The sequence below is a fragment of the Halyomorpha halys genome, unplaced genomic scaffold (genome assembly GCF_000696795.3).
Source record: "Halyomorpha halys isolate HHAL.00 unplaced genomic scaffold, Hhal_1.1 Scaffold83.1, whole genome shotgun sequence".
NCBI classification, from domain to species: Eukaryota; Metazoa; Arthropoda; class Insecta; order Hemiptera; family Pentatomidae; genus Halyomorpha; species Halyomorpha halys.
In genome coordinates, this window is record NW_027115065.1 from 1,010,775 (window position 1) to 1,021,277 (window position 10,503).

The following is a 10,503-nucleotide window of genomic DNA, read 5'->3' on the forward strand; positions in this document are numbered from 1 at the left end:
TTTATATGTTTTACAGCTGACATCCCGACCTATCCTAACACTATTGTCTATAGACAGTTAATAATGACCCATCCGTTGTATACCAAACCCTCCAATCCCACATCACAACCCTTTAAGAATGGTGACAAAACTGGAGGAATAATTTCCATCAAATCACATTTACCCCACCTCGTAAACCTAAATAGTTTAATCTGAGTTAAGAGTTAAGATCTGAATTATTTTGATCTTTTAATATTATATTTTATATTAATTTTTTTAATTAAAATTTCTAATTTCTAAACAAATAAAGAAAATTGAAAGTATTATTTGGATTTTGCAAATTATAACAGCTTTACTAAATATATAGTGCTTATTCACCTATCTTTCCTCGGTCTGCTGGTGTATGTCAGGGTAGTATACTTGGTCTTATCGTTTATATATTTTTTACAGCTGACATCCCGAGCCATCCTAACACATATGCTGATAATACATGTCTATAGACAGTTAATAATGACCCATCCGTTGTATACCAAACCCTCCAATCCCACATCACAACCCTCGAAGAATGGTGTCAAAACTGGAGGATTAAAATAAGTTCAAATAATTCTCATCAAATAAACTCTACCTTCCGTCGTTAACCCATGACTTCCTACCCCACAGTACCCTTTAATAATATTCCACTTATTCCTGTCGAACAGATCCGCTACTTAGGACTACATCTGGACAAACGACTGACATGAAATCCTTAAAAAACAGGAAACTACTCGTCGATTCCGACTATTACAAAATTTACTATATTTTACATAGCATATTTACTATTTGTATATAATTTTTTACAGCTGTAAATAACAATAAATATGTTATTAAAAATAAATAAATACATAATTTTGCCATTTCCCAGGTTTATATATAAATATTTTTTGGTGTATCATCTATTTATTTATTTTTGTATTGGTCACAGTTACGCAGCTGAACTAAGAAGTGTCTACAACCCATTGGTGACCATGATTCTGGGAGTCGGTATGTCTCTCTTGGTCATAGCAGTGTTCCAGTTTTTATTTGTAAGTACTGATTAACATTAAATAAGTAAATATCATTTATATATTAGTGATTTATTATTATTTTTAATTTATCGCATATTTTGAACCATATCAATTTTCAGGGACAGACAGGAGATCTTTTGTTCATGGTACGGGCATTCTTCTATGTGTTGTACCAATGCATCGAAGTCAGCATGTTTTGTTTGGGTTCTTTATTCGTTCAAACGGCGGTAAGATATTTTAGTATAACTTGTTCACCCCTTGCGAGAATTCTCACACTCAACCTAAGCCCTTCAACCTATTTCACATTATTTAATTATTGTAAATAAGGTGTGATTAGTGAATAATAGTAGTGTGTAAATTAATCTGTAAGAAAAAGTTTTAAAATTCAATGACAAAGTGACAAAATAGGATTATTTGAATAAATGTATTAATTTGAACAGTATTCAGACTTCAAAAAGTTTTTAATTATTAGATGTGAGTTGTAAGTTTATATTTAAGATTAAACAACTAACATGGAATCCTCATACAAGACTAAAAAGACAAGAAACTGCTCGTAGATTCCGACTATTGCAACATTTACTAGACAAACGGTCTAAATTGCCAATCCATTACAAAAGACTAATCTACAAGACTATTATAAGGCCTATCTGGACATACGGAGTTGAGCTTTGGGGCTCCACTAAACCATCAAATTCCTCCAGAATCCAATACTTACAGTCCTAAATCTTTCGTAAAATCCTTAATGCTCCTTACTTTGTCACAAATCAAGTCATCCATCAGGACCTCAATGTTCCATATATTGCCGCTTTGGCCAGAACCAGATACAGTTCTTTCCATAATCAACTTCTCAGCCACCCAAATCCACTTGTTTCTAACCTGCCTTCTCCTTCATTACCTAATAATCCTCCTAGACGTCTGAAAAGAAGATGGCCTCGTGATCTTCTCCTCTAGAAGTGTTATTGGAGTTCTATCAGTGGGTAGATTCGCCACATGTTTGTACCATGTCACTGTGTCACCTACAGCAAATTTACTTGTTGTATATATGAGTATACAGTTGTAAATATCAATAAATAAATTATTAAGAAAAACAAATATTTAAGATTGTCCTTGAGGATGACTGGGTTGGCCGAATAACTGGACTGCTAAAGAAATAATAAAGAGTTTTTGAGTCTTAGCTAGGCTACATTTTATTTAATTTTAATAATTAAATCAGTTTCGAATAACGATAAGATTATACAAGGGGTGGAGATTGACGGGGATGCAGTCAGCAAACATTTATTTGCTCACCGCACCCCCCGACCATCTTCTCTACTCGTTAATCTACGGTCAACTATCTTCACCTCTTTATAGATAAAAAAAAAATATATTGTACAAAATGTCAACATTTGAATCATTTCTTCTTGGGTACAAATAGTATCTTGCACATTTTGTCACTTTTGTTTATCAAGTTAATTTAAAAAAATTATTATGAGAAATCTTTTTAATAAACAAAAACCCACTGTACTTATTGTACAACTAGCGACAGACCAACCTCCATTTACAAATTACATAACTGTTCCTTCAATTGTACTTCTCGTTTCTTAAATTTTATAACTGTAATTAACATTATAGTTTAGAATGTATTAATTTTTTTAAATATAGTATAAGCAGGAAACAAAAATGAATTTTAAATAAGAAATAGATAGAGAGAGATTCCGCCATACATTTATAATAAAATATAACACGGTGCTCACTAAAAACTTTCTTATATAATAAGATTATTTTTAATTAATAGAGCATTTATTTAATAAACGAAAATATGAAAAATTTAAGTCTGACCCAAAGGGGGCGATACAATAAGCCCAGCTAGGTTTTTGGGAGAGAATAAAAACAGAAACGTTACGTAATCGAAAGACAAATTATTTATTTCGCTTTCGTTTTCTTTTAAAATCATTGCTATATTCCGACCTCCACATTCTCTAATAGGGGTATTCATGATGTTGTGTTAAATTTAAAATGTTTTACCATGTTAAATATTATAAGTATAGGATTGTGAGCTGTAATATTTAAAGTTATGTTAAATGCAGCTCCATGAGCTCCTAGCGGATTTTTCGAGCGACTTGTTTCATAACCTTCCCTTTCTAAACTTCATGTTATTGTTTACTTCTTCGCTTTGATTAAAGTAATTAATTACATTATGCCTAAATTGAGTTGAAAGTGGAAGTTATGTGAAAATCTGGCTACTGAGTGTCTTGTTGATCTTTTGACTTATGAGGAAGAGAATCAAGATGAGCTAATTGACAACTGTGATTATATTATTATTATTGTCATCCATTGCATTCTGCAACACGACAATAAACAAAATGACGGACTCAGGTGGTCTGTTGCGTGACGTCATTATCCATTTAACAGACTCTCAACCATGTTATATGTTATATCGTTTTAACATGGTAAAATAAGGAAATATTTCTCCAATTAATATAAGTTTTTCCATTTAACACGCTTTAACATACTAAACTAAAGATCATGAATTGTTTGTTTTCGGAACACATACATTTCTAATTTATAGTGAGAAGGCTTAGAAAAATGTTTAGAAAATATTTTTCTTACTTTCGCTGTTGTTTAATACACTTATAATTCGAAAATGGCTTGACTGATCAAGATCAAATATTATTTAGGAAATATAATAAGTAAATGTTTTTTTTGTTTTTTTTAATTTTAATTATAATTACTAGAACTTAAAGCATTAGCATTAATATATCTTTCTTCATCGTTTCATTCAACATTATCCACAGAGCTCAGACTTGCACTCCGCCATCTACAGCAGTGACTGGTACAAGGCGGATGTGAAGTTCAGGAAGGCGGTCCAGATGATGATGATCAGGGCGAAGAAAGGAGAGACCCTCACTGCAATCAGGATGTACCCGGTCAATGCCGAAACCATCATGGCCGTAAGTTTCTTAGCATTATCGAGTTAAATTTGTTAAAAGTTCAATATGAGAACAAAATAATTGGGAATGCGATCAATGATAAATACAAATAAGTAAAAACTGATTCATAATTACAAACATTTTGGCCAGAATTTTAAGTCTTCTTCAGGACTAAAGGCAAAAGCAACTATAATAAATAAATGACAGTACAGAATAACTAGAAAATGCACAGTATAATATAATAAGAGTATTGAAACTGTATATAATAGTATACATGGAATATGGTGAATTTACGGTAAGAGTTACTTCTAAACTTTCTGAACACTCTTTATCCTTAAACCATTTATTTGATATTAACAATTGATTAAGGCCTGAAATTCTAAATACATGTTTACTTATTAGTGTTCTTCACTAATCACATCAAATAGAGAATAGGTGATCATAAAGATGAGGTGATCAGATTATTTGGCAGGGACTGGATGGCGGCAGCACAAGACCGTAGTGATTGAAGAAAGCGGTTGGAGGAGGCCAAGACCTGGTCCCCAAAACTTCGAAAATCTTGACATAGAAGCTAGTTTTATTCTAGCCTAAAAATAAATTTTTGTCATTTTATAGAATAATCTTTTTACTACCCCATAACAATAAGTATAATTAAAAAGCGAAGGACAATTAAAAAAAGATGTAAGGTCATTTGATTCAAAGAAGGGTGTCGCAAAAGCCTTCTTTTTTTTTTTTTTTAAATTACTTTTCTACTACTATTACCATTGGAACAGTTAATTTTTTTCCGACGTTTCGACCAAAAATGCAAGTTTTCATGAGGGGTTTTGTGGTGAGTGAAGGCATAAAAAATTAAGTATATTTTAACCTCTGTTGATAGGGACCGGAATTCTACAGGACCGGGATCCTCCACTGAGAAGAGGATAAGGTCCTCCCCAGAGACTTCTGCACCAACGGCAAAGAGACCTAGGGGAGGTGGACCAACCAGACCATCATACTCCAACGCTGCGGGATCCAGCAGGGTTACCATCATTCCTGACGGCTATCCTTCCGTCCAGCTCACTCGTGAGCAGAGTGATGAGGTGCAGGCACGCCTGATCAGGATTATGAACGGGACAGGCACAAGGGGATGCATATATTTATCATCTCGGGGGGTGCATCGTTATTTGCGGCAACCAAGCTGGCAGTCGATTGTCGTCAGGGACGTCATCATCGGCGACAATATTACCTTGCACGCCGGCAACGTTGATGAGCTCCAAAGGACCACCAGGGTGGGAATCTTCTTCCCTGGTGAGCGAGTTGAGGCAGACATTCTCCTTTGGAGAATTGGCTACCAAATCTCTAGGATGCCCCAAGTTGAGAGAAGGACGCTGATCATCTGGCATCATGGAAGAGAGGACTAGCATTTACGGGGTTTTTAAGATCCCGGAAAGCTTCCTACGCTTTTTGGAAGGCAGATGCTTCCTGAAGAATTATAATTTCAAGAAGACCTTTGTGAAAGTACACACCTGAAGGAGACCTCCACGAAGGGAAGAGAGAGGGGCTAGTGAGAGATGCTGGCGGGAAGGGGAGAAAGCTGGCGGTGGTGAGCGGTCCTGGAGGTCTGACTGCTGGGGATGCGTCCGCGATGGAGGCTGGGGGGCCCACTGCTCTTGGGGTCACTGAGGAGGAGACCTAGGGTGGTGGTGTTTCGCTGTCCCCGCCGGATGGGTGGGCGCCGGCCGCTGAGGACTAAAGAAGAGGATGAGGCTGCTGCATCACTGCATTGCTGCTTGCAATGTTCTACAGCCTTAAGGATAAGGATATTGATGTTATTTTAATTCAAGAACCTTTATTTCAAAGCAGGATCAGTGGACTGGGCATGTGGGGGTACAGCATTATTTCTGTGCCAATGATTGCCATAACCTGTATCCTGTATAAGAGTAAACTCAAGATGCTGCCTCTTTGGCACTTATGTTTCAGGGACTTGGAAGCAGCGAAGTTGACCCTCAAAGAGGGAACCCATAGGCAACTGACATTTGCATCTGAATATCTCCCCTATGAAGAGGCCATTCCAACTGAGGAATTGAGGAAGATGGTGGATGGGCTGGCTGGAAAGGATGAGGTAGTGGTTTCCATGGACGCCAACAGCCCATTATTGGCTCTGGGGGAGCACAAACACCAACCAGAGAGGTGAGTCTCATCTAGGGCATGACATAGGGCGTAAGTCATAGATATAACCATAGCTACTCGTCGAGTAGGGTCGATGATGATGACGAACTGACACGTCTCCGATGAAAAGTCATGCTCAGACCATCGGTACATCAGGTATAACTTCTTGATACGCTGAGAGACCACTCCACAGCGCTCAATTTGCATATCAATCCGGGAAATCCTCTGAGGATGCTTTACATCATTTAGTATCCAGGATTGAAAAGAGTTTGGTCTATAAGGAGATTATGGATGGTGTCTTCCTTGACATTGAAGGCGCCTTTGAATGTACTCCTTACAGAACCATGACAAGAGCCATGGAAATGAAAGGAGTGGGACAGCTTTCTTTCAACTGGATCAATGCGATGTTGGAAGGGAGATTGCTCAAGTCAGAGCTAGGACACACTAAGGTGTGGATGAAGCCCGCTGGTGGCTGTCCGCAGGGTGGAGTACTATCTCCTCTCCTTTGGTGTATGGTGGTGGACACCTTACCTATTAGATCCAATAAGGCAGGTTTTTACACGTAGGGATATGCTGATGATATCGCTCTGCTGATAGGAGGCGAATTCCCGGGAACTATCTCAGGATTGCTTCAAACATCGGTAGACCTTATGAAGGGATGGTGCCGGGAATATGGTCTGAGTATCAATCCTCAAAAGGTCAGTCTTTGTGTTTTCACTAACAGACGGAATATTGCAATCAGGTATCCGTACCTCAACGGTGAACGATTGGGATTCTGTATTGAAGTCAAACATCTTGGCGTTACTCTGAATAGTAAACTGAATTGGCAACTCCATGTTGAAAGGACCAGTATGAAGGCACTGAGGTGTCTCTGGGCATATAAAGGAGCCGTAGGCAAATCCTGGGGCCTTAAACCAAAAGTTATATATTGGTTGTACGTGGCAGCGATAAGACCCATTGCCCTATATGCAAGGCAGGAGGATCAATGAAGACGGGATCCTGGCTATGCATTCTGATCATCAGGTGTAGAAATACAAGAACACTTACTATAGTGTAAGGAAGGGACTATCCCACACAAGCCGTGTAATGGGATAAACTGGTACACAGACGAATCCTTAATGGAACAAGGATCTGGAGCAGGAATATGGAGGATGGACATTTTAATCAAGGCATATCCATTTCGTTAAGGAAACACACCACAGTATTCCAGGCTGAGGTGTAAGCAATAAATGTCTGTGCCCATAATTTAATAAAAGAGGGCACGAGGGAAAGGCTAATTACAATTTACACGGACAGTCAGGCAGCCATCTATGCGCTGGATAACTATGTAACCCGCTCTAAATTGGTGGAGGAGTGTAAGGCTAACTTGAGCACCCTCAACAAGGTGCGGGTGGAATGGGTTCCTGGACATAAAGGCATTAAAGGAAATGAGCGAGCGGACTATCAGGCATGGAAAGTATCTGAGTCGGCTCCTTTTGCACCTGACCCCATATGTGGGATTAGTCTCAGCTACACGAAGAGGCACATCAAAAAGATTGCAGAGAGCAAGGCTGGGTTACTCTGGAGAAATACCAGAGAAATGGAACAATCAAAAATGTTCCTCAAGGGATCCTGTCTGAAAAGAAATAGCTGTCTTCTTAGGATAGGAGTATTTTAAGATGGGTGACAGGTTTATACACGGGACACTGCCAGCTAAATAAGCATCTCTATAAAATGAGATTGATAGAGTCCGCTATTTGCAGGTTCTGCAGGAAGGAGGAAGAGACTGCTTACCATATCATTTGCAAATGTGATGTAGTGGCAAGAACACGATTCCTCATCTTCGGTAAGGATTGTATCTTGTTTCCCAAACATTGCGAGACAGTGGATCCTTATACAGTGTCTAGATTTGCAAAGCCAATCTGTTTTGAGCAGAGGATGGACGGCGTACAATAGACCCTCTGGGCCGCGGTGCTTCTTCGCCGGAAGGAAAAAAAAAGTATATTTTTTGTCTTTCGCCTTCTTATCCACATACGGTCATGAGCAAGTCATTTGATTAAAATAAATTATATTAATTCTTAAGTCTTGATATTCATAACGTATGCAAAATTGTTGAAAATGATAAAAAAAATTCTTTTTATGCAATTATTTTTTTTAATGATTTTTATAATATTTTCAGATTGTTTATTAGGATTTCAATTTGGAGGTAAATTTACTAAACTGTATTTTTTTTTTTATTTTACAGATACTTCAGTTCACATACACAGTCGCTACTCTCATGTCAAGATTCACGGAATAATGATTGTTCCATAAAAGTGTAATCATAACAAATCAATCTGTAAAAGCATTATTTATTGTTTGTATTAAATAAAGAATAAAATTTTGAGTATTTGAGTTCATGAAAAAAAAATCCTATTGAATCTTGAGTGAACATTGTCAGATGTAAGATAATATTTTATACGTGGAATATTAAATAAAATCACACATGTGTACAATCGTTATTCGAAAATTGCAAAAACCCAAGTATTTTAAAGTGGAGAAGAGGAAAGTGGTCAGCGTGAAGGGGGGGGGGGGAGGGAGGTCGGTCAGAAAGGATACGCAAATAATTCTACCTCAATGTCAGGCGTACGGCACGGCCGAAAAACAATACAAGATAATAATCTAAATTCAGCGAAACATAATAGTAATAATAAACATAATTGGAAATATACATAACAATAAATTAAGAAGTTAGTAGTTGATTGATAAAATACAGAAGATAAAATACATTATTGTTGAGGTAAGAATTATACAAGATAAATGATAGAAAAAATTAAAAAAACTGTCAGTGTTCAAGAAAATAAAGAAATAAATGTGAATAAGGAATGGTAGAATTAATATCAATATCTAAATAATGTCTAAAAACAATTTAGATTTTCCCCCACACAAACAAGACTGAAACGACAAGAAACTGCTCGTAGTTTCCGATTGCTACAACACTTACTTGACAAACGCTCTAAACTTCCCATTCATTACAAAAAATTAGTATACACTACAACAATCAGACAAATTTGGATATATGGAATTGAGCTCTGGGGCTCCACCAAACCATCAAGTTCTTCCCGCATCCAATCGTTACAATCCAAAATCCTACGTAAATTCCTTGATGCTCCTTATTACGTCACAAATAAACTCATTCATTAAGACCTTAACATCCCATTCGTTGCAGATTTGACCCAAAACAGATATGCGTCTTTTCATTCCAAACTCCTTAACCATCCTAACCCATTTATTCTTAATATTTCATCCTTGACAATCCCTGATAATCCTCCGAGGCGTCTGAAAAGAAGATGGTCACGGGACCTTCTAGTTTAAATTAATGTTTGAAGTACCACCAATGGGTTGTTTTCAAGTGTATATGAAACATATTTACCTATTGTATTATTTTGTACAGTTGTAAATTACAATAAATAAATAATTAAAAAAAAAGATTTTCCCCCGGGTTTCGGCACCAGTTACATGATCATGGGAAGAGAATTAGAGAAAAAGGAAGAAGGTAGAGAGAACAACTGGCTCTGAACATCAGATCAACACTGTTTATTAATGGGATCCTTCACCATGTATATATACAGAAAAAATCTATCAGGTACTCAGTTTGCTTTCATCCAGTAACTCCCCCCCCCCCAACAACTTATGAATAATCCTCGAAAACAAAAAGTATTGTAAGAACTTAAAAACATATAAGGACACGAAAAAATTAACAAATACGCCACCTATTCAGGCTAAGAACACATTACATTACAATCAGCATAATAGCTAAGCTGATGACACTCTAGTTCACAGTTATGACTCTGGGAGCATTAGTTGTTCCATGTGAACGGTTCTCTCTTTTCGTTGGCTTCTGGGGACTTTCAATGGTAACATCATTGTGCTCCCGAATTACTACCATCCTAAATGGTCCCTCATAACGTTGTATCTCCTTACACCGATTAGTGCTTAGTTTACGGTATGCCATCGTCCTGATTTTTACCGCTCCCATAAATTTTAAAGTTTCCGAGGTGTCCCAGACCTGTAAATTTTACCGAGCCACCCATTCGTATGTTTTAGTTTTTATCGTACTGCGCACCTTTTCCCACACTCGGGATGAAAATTCCATAGCCGAGTGAATAGAGTGGTTATAAGCCACAATTGCTTTAGACATTACCACGTCCGGCTCCAAGCCTAATTATTTATTTATTGTAATTTACAACTGTACAATATAATACAATAGATAAATATATAGTATGTTTCATATACACTTGAAAATCTTGGGAAGGAACCACCCATTGGTGGTACTTCAAACATTAATTTAAACTAGAACGTCCCTTGGCCATCTTCTTTTCAGACGCCTCGGAGGATTATCAGGGATTGTTAAGGATGAAAGATTAAGAATTAATGGGTTAGGATGGTTAAGGAGTTTGGAATAA

At 37.1% G+C, this 10,503-nt stretch overlaps 1 protein-coding gene across 1 annotated transcript in view; it reads left to right on the forward strand.

Annotated features, from left to right (window-relative positions):
* LOC136796947 (odorant receptor 4-like) overlaps window positions 1-8,444 on the forward strand; it is a 13,305-nt gene extending 4,861 nt beyond the window's left edge. Inside the window, exons 2-5 of the mRNA XM_067052155.1 lie at window positions 941-1,040; window positions 1,142-1,249; window positions 3,797-3,952; window positions 8,304-8,444. Coding sequence (XP_066908256.1) covers window positions 941-1,040; window positions 1,142-1,249; window positions 3,797-3,952; window positions 8,304-8,357 — 418 coding nt within the window. The 3' untranslated portion in view covers window positions 8,358-8,444. The remainder of the gene's footprint in view (window positions 1-940; window positions 1,041-1,141; window positions 1,250-3,796; window positions 3,953-8,303) is intronic.
* The last annotated feature ends 2,059 nt before the right edge of the window (window positions 8,445-10,503 follow it).